Consider the following 26950-nt stretch of genomic DNA (forward strand, 5'->3'; position numbering starts at 1 on the left):
TCTGTCACAGCTCCAAGGAACCTTGAAGTCATAAAGAAAATTCTTTATTAGGAAAACATCACTTAAGTTATTGAGTGAAGGAAGAAACCAGTAAGGTTCTATGAAAGCAGATACTACAGAAGTTCGACTATCCTCAGGAAAATAATTGTGAAGCAAACATTTCAAGGTAGTTTAATTTTCTAGTGCATTTTAATGACCAAATAAAGAAGATATAAAAATATCAATTATATATAAACTCCAACATTTTGTTTTCCTGGTTATTCTAATAGATCAAATGGAGTATACAGTATGATTTCATTTTTTAACAAACACTGCAATCAGTCTTTCATGCTACAGATCTGTGTAGTTATTGCATGCTACATAGTCAAGATAAAAGTGAATTGGAGCTTAAATAGAACACACACTGTTTTCCTCTGATGGTACTGTAAGGAAACCTGTAAAATCCCTATATCCAGGTGCCTCCCCATTCTATTTCCTATCAACATGTTCTTCCAGAAAAAATGGCATTTCTGTTTTCAGGAAATAAGATTGAATTAGTAGGGACAAAGAGTTGGAATTTTAGTAGATGAGGGGCAGTGTATGAATCTACCAGCTCTGTCTGCTTCTGTCCATAGTCCATTACCAACTTCAAACCCAACATGAGGTGAGGAGACATTGGAGGGCCAGGCAGTTTCCATCCCATCACAGTCAGTTCCCTGTGGGGCTGCGTGCTTTCTGCGTGTCAAGCCCTATTCCCACGAAAGTCACAATGATAAGCGTTCCTGGACACTGGGCTCTTGAATTAACTTCATTACCTACTCATTTCACACATTATCATCCTTCCCTAACATCACATGATGGGGACCCACAGCGTGCTCTTTACTATCAGACTTCTTTTTCTGCAGCTATTAATGTTGCAAATGCAGAATCTGGTTTCTCAGCAAGAACCTCTGGCAAGTCAAACTCAACCACCTGAAAGTCAGAGAACAAGGACCAAAATATTAGGAAAATCTCCCACATGAAGCCAGGATTTAATAATGTTTCCAGGTAAATGAATCAAGACAGGACTTTCTTTACCTTCCCACTGTCCATGACTAGGACACGGTCACAGTTTAGGACTGTGTTTAAACGATGGGCAATGGTTAAAACAGTGCAGCCCTTGAAGGCTTCTTTGATGGTGCTCTGGACCAGGGCATCTGTTTTAGAATCCATTGAAGCAGTGGCTTCATCGAGGAGAACAATCTGTTGAGGAAAGGTACATGCTAAAATCATTCTATACCAACTGAATCCTGGAAGGAAAAGGCCAGTGTTTTTGTTTAGATGACTCTTGGGGGAATGTAGTATTTGTATGGATTCTTCAAGTCATATAACTTCCTTGTAAAATGTCTTATTCTAATCATACAAATGGGCAAGAAGAAGCAATGTATTGGCATCAGCCACAATTCTATTATTTAATATGTCTATATCAACAACTAGGTGGCACAGAGTAATGGAAAGAACACTGAACCTGGAGTCAGGAAATTTGGATTCAGATCCCAGTTCTGCTGTGGGCAAGTTACTTCATCATCTTTTTCAACTTCCTCTTCTGTAAAATGATGATGATGATGATGATGATATTTGTCCTGCCTCTTCCACAGGATTATTTTAATGAACAAGGAATTAACGGACATTAAAGTGCTTTGTCAACCTTAACATTCTATAGAAATGTGAATTGTTGTCACAGAAATGCCAAAGTGGGTTGGAAAAATAGGGTCTTTGAAATCAATAGCAATATCTTCAATAACCCAGTATAGCCAGGTTCCTAAGAAAAGTAAGTCTACATTATAAATCTCTCATAACCCCTTGGAACACTGTTTACTACGCCTCCAACTTTTCAGGAAACAGAGGTACAAGATGAGAGAAGGATTTTAAACCTGAACCACTTGGAGGAATAGAAAGGACATATAAGCTGAGCTTCTGAGAGGAGGTTCAAGGGAAAATGGTGCCTTTGTCAATTCATCCCTCCTACTCACCCACTGACACCTTGTTTCAGAAGCCTGTGCTCAGTTTTAAAGTGGTCCAATTGTTCTGTCTCTGCCAAAAGGCAAGCATGCTGCTATAACTCCTGTCTTTAGCAGCCCTGTTAGAAATATACAAAATCCGACCAATTTTCCATGCTGTTTCCTTACTTTTGAATTACGAAGAAGCGCTCTTGCCATACAAAGCAGTTGCCGTTCCCCTACTGAGAAGTTTTCTCCGTTTGCTGTGACTTCTGCCTGTAATTTCTCTGGGAGTTTCATTATCTATAAAACGTGGTAAATGTCACATTTACAATGATGATCTACACAATTGTCATAGTTGGTGCTTATTGATTGCTGCCTTGGCTGCATTCATGAGTATGCTTTATTTTACTGAACACAGAGGAAAAGGAGATGCCACACAACAATTATTTAAATATTTCAAACATGCATAAGAAAAAAGATCAGGGAGTAACTAGACATTAATAATTCAAAATTGTTGTGTGATTCATATGCCCCCATAGTTAGCCCAACTAAAAGAGCTAATGACTCATCCACAATTCTAGAGAACTCATACGCTATTGGGAATGACTTGCAGCAATTGTGTGTTCACAACTAGGGTGGGTAGGGAAAGCCCCTAGCAATTGAGGTTAGCAGAGGAAGGCTTTCATTATTCCATTTGAATAGCCCATTTAAGTCAAAATGGTTGCCCCAGAAATAATCCTGATTAGCAAAGGCAAGTAGCCAATGGAAATGCCCATCTTGGAACCAAGAGTAGAAGAAAACCCCTCTGAGAAGCAGAGGTCCCTGATGTGGTCTCACACCTGCTGTCTCCAGTCGGAGCTACTAAGACTGGCTGCATTCCCATAGGCATGCCAGTCTCTGCAGATTGTACTGAATTAACTAACTATAATAAAAGCAAAAAAAAAATCAGCACAATCCTGGACTGGGTATCTGTGGAGAAAGAGATGGCGAGAAGTGATACAGTTTTTAGAAAAAAATGCCATTGCCTAGAAACATACTGTATCTTTCATGAAAGTTCTCTCCAGGACCTGCCAGAGTTCCTCATCTGTGCGGCTCTCAAAAGGATCCAAATTAAACCTAATAAAATAAGAAAAAACTTATTGTGCTACAATGAAAGGCTGAACATTTATTTTATTTTATAGGTGCATTTAAATGTGGCTCTCTACATTTTGGCAACAAAAAAGATATAAATGAATTGATCGATATTAGACTGATTAGCCTAAAGCAATGCTAGATTGATGTATCACAACCAAGCAATAAAACAGACCTCATAAAGGCTCTTTGGTGAATCCCAGAATTAAATAGTTGGAAGGAACCCTAGGATTCATCTAGTCAAACTTCCTACTCAAATTCTAGAATTCCTCTCTACTTCATTGTGGTACAGTAGAAAAAAAAATGTTAACTCTGGAGCCACACAATCTGGGTTCAAATCCTGATTCTGACACTTACTACTTGTGGGACCTTGAATAAGTCATTTAATCTCTCTGGGTCTCAGTTTACTTGTCTGTAAAATAAAAAGGTTGGACTATGTTGGCCTCTGAGACCCCTTCTTTCTCTAGCTATATGATCCAAAACAAGTAATCATCTAGCCTCTGCTTATATACCTCCCATGACAGGACACTCAGTGCTTCATATGTCATATCATTCTATTGCTGGACAGTTCTGATTTTTAGAATTCTTTTTCATACTAAGCTGAAAGCTTGCCTCCTTATAACTTCCACCCATTGATTCTAGTTCTGTTGTGCAGAGAGATTCTTCTTAATCCCATTGCATTTTTTCTACATGACAGCTCTTCACATATTTAAAGATAATGAACATAACCATCCTTCAGACTTCTCTTCTTCATAGCTTAAGTTCCTTCAGTCCTTTCCTCATATGTGATGGTTTCCAGAGCCCTCACCATCCTGGTCATCTTCTTCTGAATGTGTCCTAGTTTATCAATATCTCTTTTAAAATGTAGGTCTCAAAGGTGAAAAAACTTCTTTATAAGTATTTTTACCAGAGTAGAATACATGGACTTAACACTTTCCTTACACTGAACATTAGGATTTAAAATTTTTTTTCTTGTTGTCATCTTGCTTTTGATTCATAGTGATCACATGCATGCACACACATGTACCTGTGCACACATGTGCTCACACACACACACACACATCCTTTTCCCAGTGAACTGTCACCTAACAGTCTTAGAGAACTCAATTTGGAAGCAAGAAGGCCTCAGTTTGAATTCTGCCTGTAACCTGAGTGACCATGGACAAGTAGTTGAAGCTCTCTGAGACTCAGTTTTCTCATCTGCAAAGTAGGGTTTTTTTCCTCTTTAAGAGGTTGTTGAGAGGAAGAAATGAGATAATGTATATAAAATGCTTTGCAAAATTAAATGTATGACATATAAAGCTAGTTATTATCTAGTTACATCTATCTTATCCTTGTTAGATGAACATTTCATTCCAATCTGTCAAGGTCTTTTTAGATCTCAGTTCTGTTATTTGGTATATTAGTTGTCTCTCACAATGTCATGGCATCCATAAACTTGATAAGCATGCAATCTATGCTGTCATGTAAGTCATAGGCAAAAATATTGAACAGAATATAACCAAGCCCAGTTCCCTACAGCACTCTACTAGGACCTCTTTACAGTTAGACATCAACTCATTAAAGACCACATTTGGGGCCAGTTATTCAGCTATTTGTTAATTCTCCAAACTACTATTAACAATCACATATGAGGATACATATGTGTACATAAAGATACATAAAGATACTAGGACCTCTTTACAGTTAGACATCAACTCATTAAAGACCACATTTGGGGCCAGTTATTCAGCTATTTGTTAATTCTCCAAACTACTATTAACAGTCACATATGAGGATACATATGTGTACATAAAGATACATCTTGTACATAAAGATATCATGAGAAACTTTGATACATGTTTTAATGAAATCTGAATATCCTGTCCAAGGCATCTCCCTAACCTTCCAGTCTAGTAATTTTGTCATGAAAGAATGTGGAGGCATGATCTCTGTCATCATAGGGGTTCACTGTTACCTAGTGTTTCAGTTAAAAAAACACTTTACGTATATACCATTTCATGCTATCATCAACGTGTGACTGATGATTCACTGAATTAATTCAGTCAGTCAACAAGTATTTAATAAGCCCTTAGTATGCATTGGCTTCTTATTGCAAAATTCAGACTTAAATTGAACGAAGTAGAGAAAACCATCAGACCGTATAGATACGGCTTAAACAACATCCCTTATAAATATGAAATGGAAGTGATGAATCATTTTAAGGGATTAGATGTGGTAGATCGTACCTAAAGAATTATGGAAAGAGGTTCACAATATTGTACAGGAGGCAGTAACAAAAAATATTCCAAAGAAAAAGAACAAGAAAGCAAAATGGCTGTCTGAAGAGGCTTTATAAATAGATGAGAAAAGAAGGAAAATGAAAGGTAGAGGAGAAAGGGAACAATATACTGAACTGAATGCAAAATTCCAAAGAATAGCAAGGATAAAAGAGGTTTTCTGAAATGAGCAATGCAATGAAATAGAGGAAAATAATAGAATGGGAAAGACAAGATCTCTTTGAAAAAAAAATAGAGATGTTTCTTGTTTCACAAGAAACAGTTTCATGTGAAAAAAGGCAAGATAAAAGACAAAAGATAATGATTTAACAGAATAAGAGATTAAGAAGAGGTAGCAAACACAAAATAACTATCCAAGAAAGATCTTAACATCACCAATAACAAAGATGGTATGGTTACTGATCTAGAACCAGACCAGAATAAAGTCAAGGGGGCCTTAGGAAGCATTGCTAACAATAAGGTAAATGGAGGTGATGGAATTCTAGCTGAGCTATGTAAAACCCTAAAAGAAGAAGCTATTAAAATGGTGCCAGCAAATTTGGAAAACACAACAGTAGCCACTGATTGGGAAAACATCAGTTTATGTCTGAATCCTAAAGAAGGACAATGTCAAGGAATGTTCCAATTACTGAATAATTGCCCCCATTTCACATGCCAGCAAGGTTATGCTTAAGATTCTTTAAGCTAGGCTTCAGCAATTTGTAAACTGAGAATTACCAGAAGAGCAGGATGGTTTTCAAAGAGGCAGAGGAACTGGTGACCAAATTGCCAAACTCACTGGATTATGGAGAAAGTAAGGAAGTTCCAGAAAAAAATCTATTTCTGCTTCACTGACTACACTAAAGCCATTGACTGTGTAAATCATAACAAAATGTGGCAAGTCCTCAAAGCAATGGGAATAGCAGATGATCTTATCTGTCTCCTGAGGAAACTGTATGCAGGTCAAGAAGCAACAGTTAGAACAAAACATGGAACCATTGATTGGTTTAAGATTGGAAAGGGGGTTCAACAAGGTTATATATTATCACTTTAACTTATATGCAGAATACATCAGCCAGCCAGGCCGGGAGAATTAAGGTTGCTGGGAGAAATATCAGTAAAACTCTATTATGCAGATGATATCACTCTGGTGGCAGAAAGTGTAAAGGAATTAAGAAGCCTCTTGATGAGAGCAAAAAAGGAGAGTCTAAAAGCTGGCTTGAAGCTTAATATAAAAAAACAAACAGGAAGTGGAGCCAAGAGGGCGGCTGGAAAGCGAGGGATTTGTGTGAGCTCTACCCCAAGGTCCCTCCGAACACCTATAAAAAATGGCTCTGAACAAATTCTAGAGCTGCAGAAGCCATGAAATAACAGAGGGAAGCAAGGCTCCAGCCCAGGAAAGCCTGGATGATTGCAGGGAAGGGTCTATCACAAGGAGCTGGGAGCAGAACAGAGCACACCCCAGCGTGGGCTACACCAGGACCAACCAGACTGGGAGCAGGGCAGAAGAGGCCACAAGGCCCTGAATCATTGAGCTATGGCAGTTACTAGACCTCTCAATCCACAAATGCCAAAGACAACAGAGAAAGCTAGTGAGTAGAACTGCTAGAACAGAGTGAAAGGAGTTTGCAGTTGGCCACCGCCCTGGGGGTGCGGAAGTGGTGCACCTCTGGGGTTGCTTCCAGCTGCAGTTGCTTCTGCCCGAGGCCCACCTGGTGGGAGGAATTAAGTGGCAGATCAGAGCAGGAGTGCAGAGCCTACTTGGATCTGAGTTGCGGTCCAGGTTGGTGGTTCTTGGGGAAGGAGGAGCGCTGGTGTGGCAGAGCCTGCTGTGTAGAAGTAGCTCTGAAAACAGCAGCAAGAGGCCGATAAAGCTTGGGACAAAGTACTCTCTACTCTACAAGCAGTCATACCCAGACAAAAAGCTCAAGGGTCAAGTAGTTGGCTGGGAACATGAACAGGCAGGGAAAACAAACTCAGATTCAGACTCAGACTTTGGAATCTTTTTTTTTTTTGGTGACAAAGAAGACTAAAACATACAGCCAGAAGTCAACAAAGTCAAAGAGCCTACATCAAAAGCCTCCAAGAAAAATATGAATAGGTATCAGGCCACGGAAGAGCTCAAAAAGGACTTGGAAAAGCAAGTAAGAGAAGTAAAGGAAAAGGTGGGAAGAGAAATGAGAGTGATGCAAGAAAATCATGAAAAACAAGTCAATGCATTGCTAAAGGAGACCCAAAAAAATACTGAAGAAAATAACACCTTAAAAAAAAGACTAACCCAAATGGCAAAAGAGCTCCAAAAAGCCAATGAGGAGAAGAATGCCTTGAAAGGCAGAATTAGCCAAATTGAAAAGGAGGTCCAAAAGACCACTGAAGAAAATACCACCTTAAAAATTAGATTGGAGCAAGTGGAAGCTAATGACTTTATGAGAAATCAAGATATTATAAAACAGAAACAAAGGAATGAAAAAATGGAAGACAATGTGAAATATCTCATTGGAAAAATCACTAACCTGGAAAATAGATGCAGGAGACATAAGTTAAAAATTATTGGACTATCTGAAAGCCATGGTCGAAAAAAGAGCCTAGACATCATCTTTCAAGAAATTGTCAAGGAGAACTGCCCTGATATTCTAGAACCAGAGGGTAAAATACAAATTGAAGGAATCCACCAATTGCCTCTTGAAAAAGGTCCCAAAAAGAAAATTCCTAGGAATATTGTTGCCAAATTCCAGAGCTCCCAGATCAAGGAGAAAATATTGCAAGCAGCCAGAAAGAAACAATTTGAGTATTGTGGAAACACAATCAGGATAACACAAGATCTAGCAGCTTCAACATTAAGGGATCAAAGGACTTGGAATATGATATTTCGGAGGTCAATGGAGCTAAGATTAAAACGAAGAATCACCTACCCAGCAAAACTGAGTATCATGCTCCAAGGAAAAATATGGACTTTTTAGTTTTTTAGTTTTCAGCATTGATTTCCACAAGATTTTGAGTTACAAATTTTCTCCCCATTTCTACCCTCCCTCCACTCCAAGATGGCATATATTCTGATTGCCCCATTCCCCAGTCAGCCCTCCCTTCTACCACCCCCCTTTCTCTCCCCCACCCCAATCCCTTTTCCCCTTACTTTCTTGTAGGGCAAGATAGATTTCTATGTCTCAGTGCCTGTATATCTTATTTCCTCATTGAATGCAAAACAACCTTTTTAAATTAAGCATCTGCTTTTAAAACTTTGAGTTCCAAATTCTCTCCCCTCTTCCCTCTCCACCCACTCTCCCTAAGAAGGCAAGCAATTCAACATAGACCACACATTTATCATTATGCAAAACACTCCCATAAATAGTCATGCTGTGAAAGACTATATTTCCCTCCCTCCTATACTGTCCCCCTTTATTCAATTTTCCCCTTGACCCTGTCCATTTTCAAAAGTGTTTTCTTTTGATTACTTCTTCCCCCTATCTGCCCTCCCTTCTATTGTCCCCCTTTTTTATCCCTTTCGCCCTACTTTCATGTGGAGTAAGATACCCAATTGAGTGTGTATGGTATTCCCTCCTCAAGTCAAATCTGATGAGAGCAAGATTCACTCATTCCCCCTCACCTGCCCCCTCTTCCCTTCCAAGGAACTACTTTTTCTTGCCACTTTTAGGTGAGATAATTTACCCCATTCTATCTCTCTTTTTCTCCCTCTCTTAATATATTCCTCTCTCATCCCTTAATTTGATTTTATTTTTTTAGATATCATCCCTTCATATTCAACTCATCCTGTGCCCTCTGTCTATGTATATGTATATTCCCTTCGACTACCCTAATATTGAGAAAGGTCTCATGAATTACACACATCATCTTTCCATGTAGAAATGTAAGCAAAACAGTTCAACTTTAGTAAGTCCCTTATGATTTCTCTTTCTTGTTTACCTTTTCATACTTCTTTTGATTCTTGTGCTGGAAAGTCAAATTTTCTATTCAGCTCTGGTCTTTTCACTGAGAAACCTTAAAAGTCCTCTATTTTATTGAAAATCCATATTTTGCCTTGGAGCATGATACTCAGTTTTGCTGGGTAGGTGATTCTTGGTTTCAATCCCAACTCCTTTGACCTCTGGAATATCATACTCCAAGCCCTTTGATCCCTTAATGTAGAAGCTGCTACACCTTGTGTTATCCTGATTGTGTTTCCACAGTACTCAAATTGTTTCTTTCTGGCTGCTTGCAATTTTTTCTCCTTGATCTGGGAGCTCTAGAATTTGGTGACAGTATTCCTAGGAATTTTCTTTTTTGGGGTCTTTTTCAGGAGGTGATCGGTGGATTCTTTCAATTTGCATTTTACCCTCTGGTTCTAGAATATCAGGGCAGTTCTCCTTGATAATTTCTTGAAAGATGATGTCTAGGCTCTTTTTTTTGATCATGACTTTCAGGTAGTCCAATAATTCCTAAATTATGTCTCCTGGATCTATTCTCCAGGTTAGTGATTTTTCCAATGAGATATTTCACATTGTCTTCCATTTTTTCATTCCTTTGTTTCTGTTTTATAATATCTTGATTTCTCATAAAGTCATTAGCTTCCACTTGCTCCAATCTAATTTTTAAGGTGGTATTTTCTTCAGTGGTCTTTTGGACCTCCTTTTCAATTTGGCTAATTCTGCCTTTCAAGGCATTCTTCTCCTCATTGGCTTTTTGGAGCTCTTTTGCCATTTGGGTTAGTCTTTTTTTTAAGGTGTTATTTTCTTCAGTATTTTTTGGGTCTCCTCTAGCAAGTCGTTGACTTGTTTTTCATGGTTTTCTCACATCACTCTCATTTCTCTTCCCAATTTTTCCTCTACTTCTCTTACTTGCTTTTCCAAATCCTTTTCGAGCTCTTCCATGGCCTGATAACAATTCAAATTTTTCTTGGAGGCTTTTGATGTAGGCTCTTTGACTTTGTTGACTTCTTCTGGCTGTATGTTTTGGTCTTCTTTGTCACCAAAAAAAAAAGATTCCAAAGTCTGAGTCTGAATCTGAGTTCGTTTTCACTGCCTGTTCATGTTCCCAGCCAACTACTTGACCCTTGAGCTTTTTGTCTGGTTATGACTGCTTGTAGAGTAGAGAGTACTTTGTCCCAAGCTTTATCGGCCTCTTGCTGCTGTTTTCAGAGCTACTTCTACACAGCAGGCTCTGCCACACCAGCGCTCCTCCTTCCCCAAGAACCACCAACCTGGACCGCAACTCAGATCCAAGTAGGCTCTGCACTCCTGCTCTGATCTGCCACTTAATTCCTCCCACAGGGTAGGCCTAGGGCCAGAAGCAACTGCAGCTGGAAGCAACCCCAGAGGTGCACCACCTCCACCGCCCCCGAGGTAGTGGCCTACTGCAAACTCCTTTCACTCTATTCTAGCAATTCTCCCTACTAGCCTTCTCTGTTGTCTTTGGCATTTGTGGATTGAGAAGTCTAGTAACTGCCATAGCTCAATGATTCAGGGCCCTGTGGCCTGTTCTGCCCAGCTCCCGGTCTGGTTGGTCTTGGCACGGCCCACGCTGTGCTCTGTTCTGCTCCTAGCTCCTTGTGATAGACCCTTCCCTACAACCATCCAGGCTTTCCTGGGCTGGAGCCCTGCTTCCCTCTGTTATTTCATGGCTTCTGCAGCTCTAGAATTTGTTCAAAGCCATTTTTATAGGCGTTTGGAGGAACCCATGGGGGAGCTTATGCAAGTCCCTGCTTTCCAGCTGCCATCTTGGCTCTGCCCCAAAATATGGACTTTCAATAAAATGAGGACTTTCAAACTTTCTCAGTGAAAAGAACAGAGCTGAATGGAAAATTTGACTTTCAAACACAAAAATCAAGAAAAGCAAGAAAAAGTAAACAAGGAAGAGAAATCATAAGGGATTTACTAAAGTTGAACTGTTTTGCTTACATTCCTACGTGGAAAGATGATATGTGTAATTCACGAGACCTTTCTCAATATTTAGGTAGTCGAAGGGAATATACATATACGTAGACAGAGGGCACAGGATGAGTTGAATATGAAGGGATGATATCTAAAAAAATAAAATCAAATTAAGGGATGAGAGAGGAATATATTAAGAGAGGGAGAAAAAGAGAGATAGAATGGGGTAAATTATCTCACCTAAAAGTGGCAAGAAAAAGTAGTTCCTTGGAAGGGAAGAGGGGGCAGGTGAGGGGGAATGAGTGAATCTTGCTCTCATCAGATTTGACTTGAGCAGGGAATACCATACACACTCAATTGGGTATCTTACCCCACATGAAAGTAGGGTGAAAGGGATAAAAAGGGGGACAATAGAAGGGAGGGCAGATAGGGGGAAGAAGTAATCAAAAGAAAACACTTTTGAAAATGGACAGGGTCAAGGGGAAAATTGAATAAAGGGGGACAGGATAGGAGGGAGGGAAATATAGTCTTTCACAGCATGACTATTTATGGGAGTGTTTTGCATAATGATAAATGTGTGGTCTATGTTGAATTGCTTGCCTTCTTAGGGAGAGTGGGTGGAGAGGGAAGAGGGGAGAGAATTTGGAACTCAAAGTTTTAAAAGCAGATGCTTAATTTAAAAAGGTTGTTTTGCATTCAATGAGGAAATAAGATATACAGGCACTGGGGCATAGAAAACTATCTTGCCCTACAAGAAAGTAAGGGGAAAAGGGATTGGGGTGGGGGAGAGAAAGGGGGGTGGTAGAAGGGAGGGCTGACTGGGGAATGGGGCAATCAGAATATATGCCATCTTGGAGTGGAGGGAGGGTAGAAATGGGGAGAAAATTTGTAACTCAAAATCTTGTGGAAATCAATGCTGGAAACTAAAAAATATCAAATAAAAAAATCTAAAAAGAAACATAAACAAATGCAAGGTCTTAGCAACTGATCCCCTCACTTTCTGGCAAATAGAGGGAAAAGAAATGTCAGATTTTCTATTCTTGGCCTCAAAGATCACTGCAGTTGGTAACTGTAGCCAAGATGTTTGTTCCTTGGGAGGAAGGCTATGGCAAATCTGGACAGCCTACTGAAAAGCAGAAACATCAACTTGCCAGTAAAGGTCTATATAGACAAAGCTATGGTTTTTCCAGTAGCAATTTATGGCTGTGAGAGTTGGACTATAAGGAAAGCTGAATGCCACAGAATTGCTGCTTTTGAATTGTAGTGCTGGAGAAGACTTTTGAGAGTCCCTTGGACAGCAAGGAGATCAAATCAGTCAAAATGTAGAGACATTAATTCAGATTTTTTTACTGGAAGATCAATACTCAAGCTGAAAATAAATACTTTGGCCGTATAATGAGAAGATGGGACTCATTGGAAAAGACTCTTATGTTGGGAAAGATTCAAAGCAAAAGGAAAAGGGGACAGCAAAGGATAGGATGGATAGATGATAATATGGAAACAACAAATATGAACTTAGGCAGACTTTAAGAAGTCATGGAGGATAAAAGGGCCTGGCATGCTATGGTCCATGGGGTCATGAAGAGTTAGACATGACTAAATAACTGAACGACAACATGCACTAGACATTGTGCTAAGCACCAATGACATAATAAAATCTGCTCCCACCAAAAAAAAAAGAAGAAAAACCCATGTACATAGCACCTAATCTCAAGGACCATCCTAATGGAGACAACATGTAAATATCTAGACACATACAATTATTATATATACATATATATATGTATATAAATATATACACACACACAGAGCACAGGTGATTTGTAAAAGGAAAGCATTACTTCAGTCAGGGAATAATCCTGAATCAAGTCCTCTCCGGTGCCATACAGCTCATTATCGTTCCAACATACTAAATGGTACCTGAAGTAAGCTTAAAAAAATAAATCACTTCTCAAAGAGGTCAGCTTCTTTATCCCTGGGAATGAATTATTTGTCAATAGTAATTACTAAGTAATAATAGCATTCACTGTACTAGTCAAAACAGTTTTGCCTCTGTTTTCTCTTATTTTACCCCAATGTTGGGTTGAGAGGGATACAGTGGGGTGGGTTTAATGATTGTTTTCCCTGGATCAGCTATCGGCAATGTCTAGCTGACTCTATGCGGTTTGTAGGATTTGGTCCTTCCTAGGAAATTATGCCATATCTACTGGTGATTCACTAAAAGACAGTTACCAGCAGTTCTCCTGACTGGCACTGAAATGGTGCCTCCTTTCAGACAGTTTCTCCCTACACTGGGGGACCTGATAAGTTCCTGGCCAGTCTGGTTTCACTATCTGAGAATATGAACGTGCAATGATAAAAACAGCTACCTTACTGTACCTACAAACAGGACAGGATCCTGGGGGATCACAGAGAGCTTGGTTCTGAGATCTTCCAAACCAATGGTGCAGATGTCAACATGATCAATGAAAATTGTGCCAGCAGTTGGCTCTACTAGTCGAAACAAGGCCATTCCCAATGAAGATTTTCCTGGGGAAGAGAAAAAGTTACAAAGCAGATAGTTGGATTCCCATCATATTTAAACATTTAAGGAAGAGAGTGGTTTTAAAAATGGTGCCTTGGTATAGCATCAGGGGCAGAAATCAGTTACTAGTCCACGGGATGCAGTCAGAAGCCCTAAAACAATTAAGTTGTGAGCTATTCATGCTGGGATAATGAACAGGCATTTCTTCTAAGCTCTATGTACTAAGATAGTCTCTAACATTAATTTACCTGAGAGGAGTAAATATATAGACATTCACATACATATGCTATAACTTCGGACACTGGTATATCTGTTGGCATTTCATGTGTGTGTATGTGTATATATATAAAATATGTGTGTATTTGTATGTATTTATATAATTTATATGTATATGTATACAGAGAGTGCCAACACACACCGCTCTCCGTAGTTACAGCATTAACACAGCCAAACTCAAGCAGAATAGACAAGAAGTAAACAAAAACCATGATTTATCTCACCAGAACCAGTCCTTCCAACGATGCCAATGGTCTGTCCACTTTGGATATTCAGATTTAACCCATTGAGGACAAGAGGGGTATTTTCCCGGTATTTCATTTGGTAATCTTTGAATGTGATTTCCCCTCGTTTTGGCCACTCTTTGGGACAACTCACTGATCTGAAGGGGTCAGTAGACTCAGGAATGCAGGTCTAGGATGCAAAATAATTAACCAACTAGTAAACATTGGACAAAGGTGCAAATGGTCTGACTTGAGCACTCATTAGAATGATTTCTTACCGAGATATATTCCCTTAGTAGTTCCACAGAGGTAAATTTGGCTTGTGTCTCTGTACCTGTTCTTACACAGACTTGTAGGAGTCCACTTAACTATTGAAAGGGACAAATTGTCACAATTAGCAGATTATTTCCTAATTTCAGTGACTTTGGTCACTTTTTAGGGCAATAAATGTATTATTACTATAGCTATGCTTCTGAGAAGCCAAAATAATGAGAACTACATTTTCAGACCAGCTCCCAGGAGTTAAGATATTCTTGTTGTGATGTTTTCCCTTTAAACACTTCCTTTGTATCTAGAAATAAATGGTAATTACATTTTTTTCACTGGCACTCCAGATGGCTGGAATCATCCCACTCCACCACCATTTGATCACACACAGCTTTCTTCATTCCAGTTCTCTGGAACTGTGATGAAGTGGAACTCTTCTGTGAGCCCATGCTGGGTACCAGCTCCTTGTTCCCACCTGGTGGTGTGCTACTTCACTGAATCCCACCTGAAATAATTCTATGTCCTCTCAGAGAATATTACAGCCACAAGAAAGGACCTCATAGATAATTTAAACCAACCTCCTCCCTCCTCCATTTTACATGGGAAAACAGAGGCTTAGAAAGGTGATCTGCACAAGGTCCCATAGTAAATTAGTGGCAGGACCAGGATTATGGCTCAGGTTTCCACTAAATTATAATCTCTCTCCCTTTCTCCTGTTCTACTTCCTATCCCCCTACTCCACCTCCTCCCAACTCAAAGTCTTCCTGATACCTCACCATCAAGAATGTGAGTTTGACTTACCATACCAGACAGTATGGTACATTTCTTTATAGGAAGAGAAATTAGTGAATTCTGATTTAAATTGGAGTTTAGTATTCCTATTTATAGTTATGACTTTTAAAAAAAATATCACTGAAAGACAACAGCAGATGCTGTGGCCCAATCCATTCATTTTACAGATGAGTAAACTAATAGAGATGATGGAAAGGAAACATAACTAATAGTTTTTACTAGTATTTAATTCTTTTTTCATTGATCTTTGGACTAAAGAAGAAGCATAAACATGGCTAACAGGTTGAATTCAGTAAGGTAATACTCAGCTGCCATTACTGAAGTTCTAGTCTCCAGGCCTGGTTAAACTACATCTCAGGGTTTTAAAAGAAATAACTGATTATGGAACAAATGTGATTTCAATGACCTCGGAAAAGTTGTGGCAAATAGGAAAGATACTGCAGGACTGGAAATGAATAAATGTCCTAGTTTTTAAAAAAAAGAGTATAAAGCCTTTAAGTAGTTGATATATCCAGCCCTAGCCTCTCTTCTGAGCAACAGTCCTACATCACTTATTGCCTTTTGGACAACTTGAACTGAATATTCCATAGGAATTGCAAACTCAACATGTCCAAAACAGAACTCATTATATCTGTCCCTTCCATCAGTAACCTCCCTTCTGCCAAACTTCCCTTTTACTGTTGAAAGCACCACCATCCTACCGGTCTCTAGGGCTTATAACTTGGGGTCCCATTCTTGACTCCTCATTCTTACCCCACACAGCCACATTGTCTCATCTTCCTTCATAGTAACTGTTGTATATATTCCCTCCTTTCAACTGTCTCAGCCACAGCCTTCATTCTAGGTCTCAATACTTCTCATCTGGATCATTGCAATGTCCTTCTAACTGGTCCTCCTACATCAAGTCTCTTCCCACTCCAACCTATCTGCCACTTGGCTGCCAAGGTGATTTTTCTAAAGGTTGTTCTGTATTATTGGTGGTTGGTTATTGTCCTTTATGCTCCAAAAGGAACAAAATTATATCACTACATTAGAGTCAAGTTATAGTGCATCCAGTTGTGACTGATCAGACCAATATGAGCTCAGAATGCTCTACCACAGGTTGGGCATAAATAGTCCGTGTGAACATTTGGGGTGGATTCTCAAAGTTTGCACATCTCATATTTCTTTTGAGCTACTTTATAGCATGTAGGTCTGTAACTCCCTTGGCTCAGTGAGTTCTAGTGGCTCCCTGTTGCCTCCAGGATGACATCTAATCTTCTTTATTTGACATTTAAAGCTCCTGATAACCTGGTCCTTTCTGACCTTTACAAGTTTTTTTGTATTTTATTCCTTCTTTTATGTTTCATGATCCAGCAACACTGGCCTCCTAGCAGTTCTTCAGACATAGCACTGACTGTCTCCCACATCTGGAATGTTCTATCACCTTACCTCTGCCTCTTTCCTTGGCTTTCAAGACTCAGCTCGAATGTCACCTTTCCCAATCCAGCCAGCTGTTAATGCCTTTGCCTCCCAGGTTGCTTTTCATTCTACTCTGTCATATATCTTTAGTTTACCTTGTTATTCATGTGTAGTTTCCCCTTTTAGAATATGAATTTCTTGATGGTGGGGCCTGTTTTTGCCTTTTTTTTGTATCTCCGGTGCTTAGCACAATATTAAATGGTTTAATGAATGCTTGTTGACTGACTTGACAAGTTGCATAGAAGGTACCAACCTGCATTGGTAAAGGAAATGACTCACTGAGAACTCCCTGAACCAATTAAATTGCAAGTACAATTCCCGTCCATAAACTTAATACCTAAATTACTTTGTGCAAATAATTTTCCCTTTTTAGACCTTAGTTTCCTCTTCTTTAAAGTAAGGGGATTAGAATAGGTTTTTTTCTAATGTTCTTTCCAACCATAAATCTATGGTCTTATGACAATTTCCTATAAAAAAGTCCAATGGAAAATTTTTTTAAATTAAAAAATAAAAAAGAAATATGTAAGCCATTAAAAAAGCCAAAGGAGACTTAGTAGAGTAGGACAAAAGTTACCTAACACATCAGTCATGGATAGGCTTAAGACTTCTCAAAACAACTATAACTGTGGGACCAACCTTATAGAGTAAGTGAGAGAAGGTCTCCCAGGGCAAATGAAGCCTCAGATACTTCAATTCCAAAGTCAGTGCAGAGCAGCCTGCTCTAAGTACTAAACATGGTAAGTACCTTGCATACACCAAGGCTCTGTCCTGACCCACAGTATCCTCTGTGAAGGCAATTCCCCACCAAGTAGGTTGACTGGATGAAGAACAATAAAAGTACTAAGCCCTTATTATGTACAAAGCACTGTGCGAAGTGCTGGGAATACAAATTTTGAAAAATAAGACAGTCCCTAGTCTCAAGGAGCTCACATTCTTAGGGAGGAGACCACACAAATGAAAAGTTTCAGGTACAAGTGAGATGGAAAGGTCCCAATGTCCTTGGAGTGCAGCAGCAAGGCACACGGTAATGCCTCTTTCTTTAATGTCATTTCCCCTGATAAAATGCTACCAGTTTCTGATATTGAACCAGGTTGAACAGTTAAACACTGTAACCTAACCCTTTCAATCCATCCATACTGGGTCTATGAATGCACATTTAGGGCCTGAAATAAGTTAGTACATTTCTATCCAAGCTTGAAAGTGTTGTAATTCTTAGACATTTTTTCTTTCATTTCCTAACTACCCTAAACCCTTGTCATCTCTTTAGACTGGCTTTTATCCTAATAGCTCTGGTCTAAGAGTCTCAAGAAGCTTTTACCCAAACCAAGGTCTTTTCTCCATCCTCATTCTCCCTAGCTGCTCAGTAGCATTTGATGCTGTTAACCATCCTCTCCTTTAAATTCTCCATATGTTTTACTCCTATGCTAACAACATAGGACAGTACACTAGTCTCATTCTCCTTCAACTGTTCTGTGTTTCTTTCACTGTCTTCTTCCTTCTCCATTCTAACTATGAGTTTCTCCCACTGGCTAGTCCTTAACTTCCTATTCTTTTCCCCCCAACAATTTCTCCTTTAAAGAGGACATTCACTTCTATTGCTTCAGCTATGGCCTCTAACTGGATGACTTAAAAGCTATGTTTTCTTACCTGCTTTATTCATCAAATATTCACTAAGCACCTTTTGTGTGCAGAGTGTAGTGATGGGGGATAGAGAGAAAATGTAATCAAAACAGCCCTGGTGGCCCTCTTGAAACATAGAGACTCATATGGAGATAAGGCACAAACTAATTCACAATGGTATGTAACATGAAAGCATATTTAAAAAAAATTTATAGTAAAATGGAAAACATCAAGAAATACTGTTTTTCTCTAAAGCCCTTTCCAAACACTGGGAAAATCCCCTTGGAAAGATAGATGATGAGATGGACAACAAAAAGGCTTTTCTTGGTGAAATCTGCTCAAGACAGATAACTAGTCTTGTTTACATTATCTCTTCCCATCCTTCCACTGAGGAAATATTAAGATAATGACAGAAAGGAGCAATTTCTTTGTTTAACTCCAGGAATGAAGGGAATGGTCACATTCTTATGGTCACAATACAAATGAAAAGTTTCAGGTACAAGTGAGAGAGCAGCTTGGGTACTCAACAGCTTCTGAAACGTGAACCCAGAACTGTATCGTTACGTAGTGATTTCCTTGGTCTAGGTTCCTAATGTTGTTACCTGAAATATTCTTGGGGCAGAGAGTAACCAATCCATCTTCAAATCCTCTAACACATTTCCTCAGGAATGTGCTGGCCTCAGATTCTGTCAAGCCTAAATAAGTTTCTCTGCAACTTTTACTCATTGTTCTTAGTTCTCTCAGCAAATACTCAAGGGGATTCATGATCTTACAAATTTTTGCTTGATCTCCAATGATACAGACCCCTATTCACTCATACTTGACCATCCTGTAGAACAGAGATGGCAAGTGTGTGCTTGAACCAGATTAAAATGTCATTTGGAAATGTTTAACAAAATAAATAAAAATGCAATATGACATAATGTTAATTTGTGGTTTTCTAACTCAATAATTGGCCCGCAGGGATCCATTTCTATGCGAGTTTGACACCGCTGCTGTATAGTACCACACTCGTCCATATGTTGTGAGCTCATCTCAGAAATTCCTCCAGACATGCTGGGTGCCTTCTCCACTTTTTCTGACATTGTAAAGATACTAATAAAGAACACTAGTTATCCTTTATTTCCATTCTCTCGCCATGTGAATAGCCCGTTTTTTTACTTATGTTTCTTTGATGACATTACAGTTTTCTTTTGTAATTTCTTGCTTGTAATAAGTTGTATTTTACTTACCCTCATTTTTGTTGTTATTGTTCAGTCATTTCAATTATATCTGACTCTTCATGACCCCATTTGAAATTGTCTTGGCAAAGATACTGGAGTGGTTTGCCATTTCCTTCTCCAGATCATTTTACAGATGAGGAAACTGAGGCAAATTGAGTTAAGTGACTTGCCCAGGATCACTCAGCTAGTAAGCATCTGAGGCCAGATTTGAACTCAGGAAAATGAGTCTTCCTGACTTTAGGCCCAGCACTTACATCTATTGTGTCACCTGGCTGCTCCCCCCTTACCTACCGTTTCCTATGCAGAGAGACATTTGGAGTTGTTAAAAGAACTTTGCAGTTTCCTAGGCAACCTAGCCTGTTCTCTTCCTCACGTTCAATCCTGGGCCCAAGTTATTGTCCATTTTAAACTTGTTAAGATGGCATAAAAGTTCCTAAAGGGATCCAGTTATCTCACATCCAGCAATATTCTAAAAGGACATTTGATGATACAATAATCAAGAAGACCAAAGAGAAACACCTTACTAGCTGCTCCTCCATCTAGTCCAGGATTTCACAAGAAGACAACCGTAAGCCTGCAGGCATTCAGAGAGGAGACATGGTGAGGGAAGCATAAGTCAGAATGAATCTCAGGTAAAGAGGACCAGAAGCCAAGGGGGATCTCAGCCCAAGCTTATAGGAGCAGCAGAGAGGCATAGAAGCAATCAGTAAGTTACTAAAGAGAGAGACAGGGCCCAGTTGTGTACATGCACCTAGAAGCACTATAAAAGGCTTCAAGCCAGCATTACCTTGAAACCCCAGGGCCAGTGCTGTGCCAGGGCAGTCACCAGAAGAGGGGAGGGGGGGTCTCCAAGAGACCAGAACTCCTGTGAGAGCCACAGCCAATGCAGTACTTGGGCACCTCTTTGCCGGGAAACTTTTCAAGATGCTTGAGACCAACTCAGTCTCTGATTTGGTCCTACCAGGGCCACACCAGGAGAAAGAGTAACTCCCAAATTGGTGATAGTGTAAGACAGATGAAAGAGAAAGAATAAAGGCTAACACCCATGTTGTGACACCAGGAGATAGGGGAAGAAGCCAGAGGTTATGACAGAGCATGGCACCTAGTTCCAGCTACCTCATCTAGACCTTAATTATGATGCCCAGGCTATAGAGGAGATAGTACCAAAGTCTGCCCACCCCATGTAAAAGGGTAGCACAAAGTTCCAACCTCTAGGACTGAAGCTATATATGTGTGTGTGTGTGTGTGTGTGTGTGTGTGTGTGTGTATGTATGTATGCATGTATGTATGTATGTAGAAAACTCAGAATACATTGAAAAAATAGTATGTTGAGAAGCCCAAGAGACAAACCAAAAAGAATGTAACTCCAAAATTCTTGTTTGACCTTCATTCTCAAAGAGGACCAATGACATCATGATGTTGATGTCTTGACTTGCAGGTGAATTTGATTTAAGTGAGGCTGGGCTGTGCAGAGTTGTCTATCTCATTCACTCCTCCAGGGTCTTGCAAGTTCAGTGGCAAGACAAGAGTCAAGACAACTGGCCATGGCTAAGGATGCAGTGGGTGACCTTGGCCTTTCTAAATTAAATTCTTTCCCAGTAAATACAAGTAGAGCTTTAGAGAAAAGAATGTTTTGGCTACAATTTCTCCATGAGTGGCTGGAAGAAATTAAGCAAGAGCCAAAAACAAAATTAGAAATGAAATTAAACCTCTTAAGGAAAAGGTTTGAAGGAGAATAAATAACTTAGAACAGAAGTGGAAAACCTCATCCAAATAGTGGACTCCATGAAAAATAGAATGGAGCAAATATAACCCCCAAACTCTATGAGATAAGAAATATTAATACAAAGTTTAAAGAGTGAGAAAATTGAAATGTATTATGTGTCTACATCAAAAACATCTGACCTGGAAAACCTGACAAGAGAGATAATTTAAGAATTATCAGACTCCCTGAAAACCATAACCAAACAAAGAACCTGGATGCCACATTTCAAGATGTAACAAAACTGCCCAAATCTATTAGAACCAGCGGGCAAAGTGAAACTAGAATGAATACACTAGTCACTCCCTGAAAGAAACCCCAAACTAACCCCCCGCCCAAGAATATCATTGTCAAAATCCAGAGCTTCTAAACTAAAAATAGCCGGAAAAGAAAGAATTTATGTACCAATAAATCAGTTAGGACAACGAAGAAGACTTGGCAGCAACTGCTATAAAAGGAGAGGTGCTTTTGGAATTTGTGTTCTTATTGTTTCTGACTCTTTGTTGTCTAACTCTTTGTGACCCCATTTGGGGTTTTCTTGGCAAAGACACTGGAGTGGTTTGCCATTTCCTTCTCCAGATCATTTTACAGATGAGGAAACTGAGGCAAACAGAGTTAAGTGACGTGCCTAGGGTTACACAGCTAGTGTCTGAGGCCAGGTTTGTACTTAAGAAAGTGAGGCTTCACGGCTTGAGGCCCAACCTTTTATCCACTGCATTACCTAGCTGCTCTTGGAATATGTCATTCCAAATAGCAAGATATAAAGGCTTTATAATCCAAGTATAACTTATCCTGAGAAACTACAAGGGGAAAAATAGGCCCTTAATAAAAGAAGACTTGTAAGTATACTTGATGAAAAGATCAGTGCAGAGTAGAATCTTTGAAATAAAAACATGAAAGACAAAAGAAACTTTGAAAGGCAGATACATTCAAACAATTATAAGAGGCTAATTATAATGAAGTGCTTACTTCAGAAGAAAAGACACGTGTCCCTTCAAAGTGTCATTGTCTGCAAAAATTACAAAGGTTTCTGCAAAGATTTCTGCAAAGAAAAACAAATGGAAGGTCTGGTGTTAAGAGAGTAAAAAGAAGGAAGGCATATACTAGTGAAAATGAGGAAGATGGTATTTTACAATTTCTCATAATGGAGATATCTGAGAAGAAGAGTATACAAACATGGCAGCGGTGGGGTGGAGATGGATTTTATTGTATTTTTATTTATTTTGTTAAATATTTCCTGATTACATTTTAATCTGGTTTGGTTGCAGGCTGCAGGCCTCATGTTTGACATTTCTGTCCTAAATCACTGTTCCCCTTGGCTGCCATATCTTGGCTTGGCATAAAGTCAGGTGACTAAAGCACTGACAGTACTATTTCTTTACCTCATAACCCCTTGATATCACCCTGTACCATTTCTTCCTTTCCTTCAGTCTCTGATGAACAGTTAGTCCTCCTCATCTCCAAGGCCACCTCCTTTTCTCTTGATCACCTCCCTCCTGTCCTTTCCAGTAGATTGTCCCCACTGTCATCCTCAAATCTTCAATCTCTTTCTATGGTTCTTTTCCTACTGCCTAAAAACTGGTCTCAGTCTTTCCTCATCCTTAAAAAACCCTCATTAGATCCCACCATCTTTGCTACCTGTCATTCTATAGCTTTCCTCTTTCTCAGCCAAACTCTTTGACAAAGTCATTTACATATCATACTTCCACTTCCTATCCTCTCACTCTTTTATGCCTTTAATCTATCTTATGACTTTGTCATTCAACTGAAACTGCTCTCCAGAGTTACTGGTCAGCTCTTAATAAATCTAATGAACTTCTCAGTGATCTTTTTTTAAACCTCTCACAGCATTTGACATTGTTCATCACAGTTTCCTCCTAGATACTCTCTCTTTTCTCAGTTTGCATGACACTGCTCTCTCCTCGTTCTCCTCCTACCCATCTTAATACTTTTCAGTCTCCTTTTCTTATTCTTCATTTATGTCATGCCCACTAAGGTAGGCATGGTCCCTCATTCTTTCACTTGGTGACCTCATCAGCTCTTATGGATGCAGTTACAGTCTCTATGCAGATGCCTCATAGATCTGTATATTATCTATCCAACCTTAATAGCTCTCCTGATTTCCAGTCTTAACATCACAAACTTCCCAATGGACATTTCAAGCTGAAGGTCCAAAAAGCATCTCAAACTCAGTATGTCCAAAACAGAATTCACTGTCTTTCTCCAAAATCTGCCCTTCTTTGGAACTTCCCTACTGCTATTGAGGGCATCATCATCTTCTCATTTATCTAGGCTTGCAACTTTTGTATTATCTTCAATTTCTCACTATCTTTCATCCCACACATCTAATTCAGCTGGCGAATCTTGTTATCTCCATCCCCATAGAAACTGCCTAAGTCCCCACTCATATATGCAAGACCTTAGTGGAGTCCCTCATCCTCTCTTGCTTGGATTGCTGCAATAGTTTTCTGTTCTGTCTTCCCACATCAACCTTTTCCCCTACTCCAATCTGTCTTCCATATTGCAGCCAGAGTGATTTTCTTAAAGTACAGATCTGATCACGTAGCTCTCCCCCAATCAATAAAAATCACTGTTGCCTTATCACCTCCGGGGTCAAATAATCTCCTCTTTGGCATTTTGACCTCTTCACAAGTTGATCCCTTTCTGCCTTTGCTTTCTCCTTAAACATTTCTCCAATCCCCTCTGTGATTCAATCATCTTAGCGTACTTCATACACTGTCATTTCTGTACTTCGCACTGGCTGGCCTTCATTCCTGGATTATATTTCCTTCTTGGATTCCATTGTTTCCTTTAAGACTCAATTCAAGCAACAATTTCTACGAGAAGCTTTTCCTGATACTTTCAAATGGTATTTCACTCCCACCCAAAACCATCTTGTATTTATTTTGTATATATTATATATTGCATATACTATATGTTACAAGTTCTTTAGAATTTAAGTTCCTAGTGGGCAAAACTGTTTCAGTTTTGTCTTTGTGTTCACACTGCTGAGCACAATGCCTAGAGTACAGTAAGCAATAAATGTGTTTTGACTGATTGTTCTTTAAACTCATTTGATCTATTGTTAGATTTGATTTACATTCATTGAACTTCTGTACAAAGTTGTTGTAATTGGTGGTGGTGTCTTTTCTTCTGTCCACATCCCATACTTTGGCATAACTTATTTTAAATATAGTTTATAAGTTCAAGTTGTTTTAATTATGTGCCATATTTTTTCTCCTTTTTATTCAAGCTTTATATTCATTTTTATCTTTGCTCTAGCAAATTAGATATGCCTAGAGGCTGATTCAGGGTTGGCTCGCACATCAGTAATGAGTCATTTAACAGTCATGACTGTTAAAATATAATCACTTTCATTTTCTATGTTATGTGGTGGTCACCATCACCAGCACTTTCCAATTCTTTTCTGAAAATATTCATGATATAGAGGTGTAAGGCTCCTGTGTAGCTTACAAATCTTTGACCTTTAGCATTACTTATTCTTGACCAATATTTTCCAATATATTTTTCACCATCCTTGGCTTATTCTTACCCTTGGAGAGTTTTACCAAATTCTTCACAGACTTCCTCTACTATGTCTTCTTTCTTTGTAGCCAATGTTAGTTCAAAGACTGCAGTTATTTAGGGGGTAGTATTTTTGTAAAAAATATTTTCATCAGCACTGCAATAAAAATATGACCAAGTGTCCCATGAAATGATGCTTCCTGTTGCCTTGGTGTACATGATAAAACCAGTCCTGCCAATTCCTTTAGTTGCCTTCAAGAGATGAACCTGTGAGACAACCTTCCATTACATTACGAATTTCCTCTTCTGGCTTCAATTATAACAAGGATGTAAAAACTGACACAATTCAGCTTTTAAATTAGCATATTCACTTGTTCATTAGACAAGGACATCAGATTTGGAGTATCAACAGCTAAGTTAATTTTTCAGATGATCTGAAAACTTTGTGATTTTTAGCACCCCCTTTCTCCCTTCTCACTACTGAGCCAGTCATTGCAGAAGCAAAAGAAAGTCACACAAAAGGACCATTTGGTGTTTTTCATCATTCATGGGTGACTGTGGTCATTCCTAGTTATACAAAGCAGTGAAATAAAAATAAAAAAAACTAGTACTTCCAACCTTCTTACCCTTTAGGTATTTGGAGAGGGTCGCCATTCCTATTTCCCTCCTCCAAATTTATGTTTTTTCCAAGTTAAATTTTCTTAATGACTTTGTCCAATACCTGTTCAGTTCAATTTATCAGACACTAGGTTACCCAGTGGATAGAGTTTCTGGCCTGGAATCAGGAAGATGTGAGCTCCAACCCAATTTCAAACAGTTGCTACCTGTGTGATCCTGGGCCAGTCATTCTATTTGCCTCAATTTCTTCAACTGTCAGACGAGTATAATAACACCTCCTAGGGTTGTTGTGAGTTTCAAATGAAATAACTATTGTAAAGTGTTTATCACAATGCCTGGTACATAGTAAGCCCTATATAGATATTTGCTGTTATTATTATTTCAATAAATTAAAAATATTTTCTATGTTCAATGCACTGCATTAGACTCTGGCAAATGCAAAGACAAAAATTAAATAGTTCTTACAATCAAAGGGCTTATATTCTACTAGTGGGAGCAATATACGCAGCAGTGGTGTCAAACAAATAGAAATTGATCCCTATACTGCGTATTGACTTAGAAAAGCACAAATTAACATTATCTATGTTGTATTTTTACTTTTTTGTTAAACATTTCCCAGTTACATTTTAATCTGGTTCCAGTCACACTAGGAAGTTACAGACATTGAGTTTGACACCTCTGATGTACACAGATAAGCAAATATAAAACAGTTTGAGGAGAGAGGGAGAGAGTATTGCAAGAAAGACTTCCCAATGTAGGAGATATAAAAATTTAGTCTTGAAGGAAAAAAAGACTCTTTCAATTGATGATGAGGAGGGAATACTTTCCAGGTGTGGGGAACTACGCGGGCAAATGCATGGAGGTAGGACATGGAACACGGAGTTTGGAAAACAGTAATACAGGTTGACCAGATCATAAAGAAAAGTAACAGGGGAAAGCTGGACAGATTGAGGACTTTAAGTACCAGGCTGAGGAGTTCATGTTTCAGATTAGAGGAAATGGGAAGCCATTGAAAGTTTTTGAATGATGTAATGTCATGCATTGTCAAATGTGTCTTGGGAGGTTTATCCTAGTAGCTATGTTTCAACATAGAAGTTATGAGTAGAGTAGAAGGGGAAGAGGGAAGTTAAGAGATTAACTAAGAGGCTATTAAAGTAGTCCAGGTGAGAGGTGGAGGAGCCCTAAACTAAGGTAGTAGATGTTTGAATGAAGAGCTAGGGAGCAAATGTGAAAGATTTTCTAGAGGTTAAATTCAGAAAGAGTCAGCAACAGATTGAATGTGGAGGAAGAAGGAGACAAAGAGTCAGTGATAGCAAAAATAGGGAAATTTTGAGGAGCAGCAAGTTTAGGGGGAAAGATAATGGGAGTCCCAGTTTATACATGTTAAGTTTGAAATGACAATGGGAAACACAGGTAGACATATCCAGTAGGCAGTTAGTGATAT

The 26950-nt window shown here is 39.0% G+C and overlaps 1 protein-coding gene across 1 annotated transcript in view; it reads right to left on the reverse strand.

Annotated features, from left to right (window-relative positions):
* Positions 1-864: 864 nt before the first annotated feature.
* ABCC12 (ATP binding cassette subfamily C member 12) overlaps positions 865-26950 on the reverse strand; it is an 80976-nt gene continuing 54890 nt past the window's right edge. Inside the window, exons 23-29 of the mRNA XM_036751849.1 lie at positions 14517-14606; positions 14239-14428; positions 13584-13743; positions 2999-3077; positions 2148-2261; positions 1057-1221; positions 865-951 (exon numbers count right to left, since the gene is read on the reverse strand). Of these exons, the coding sequence (XP_036607744.1) occupies positions 865-951; positions 1057-1221; positions 2148-2261; positions 2999-3077; positions 13584-13743; positions 14239-14428; positions 14517-14606 (885 nt within the window). The remainder of the gene's footprint in view (positions 952-1056; positions 1222-2147; positions 2262-2998; positions 3078-13583; positions 13744-14238; positions 14429-14516; positions 14607-26950) is intronic.

The sequence above is a fragment of the Trichosurus vulpecula genome, chromosome 3 (genome assembly GCF_011100635.1).
Source record: "Trichosurus vulpecula isolate mTriVul1 chromosome 3, mTriVul1.pri, whole genome shotgun sequence".
NCBI classification, from domain to species: domain Eukaryota; kingdom Metazoa; phylum Chordata; class Mammalia; order Diprotodontia; family Phalangeridae; genus Trichosurus; species Trichosurus vulpecula.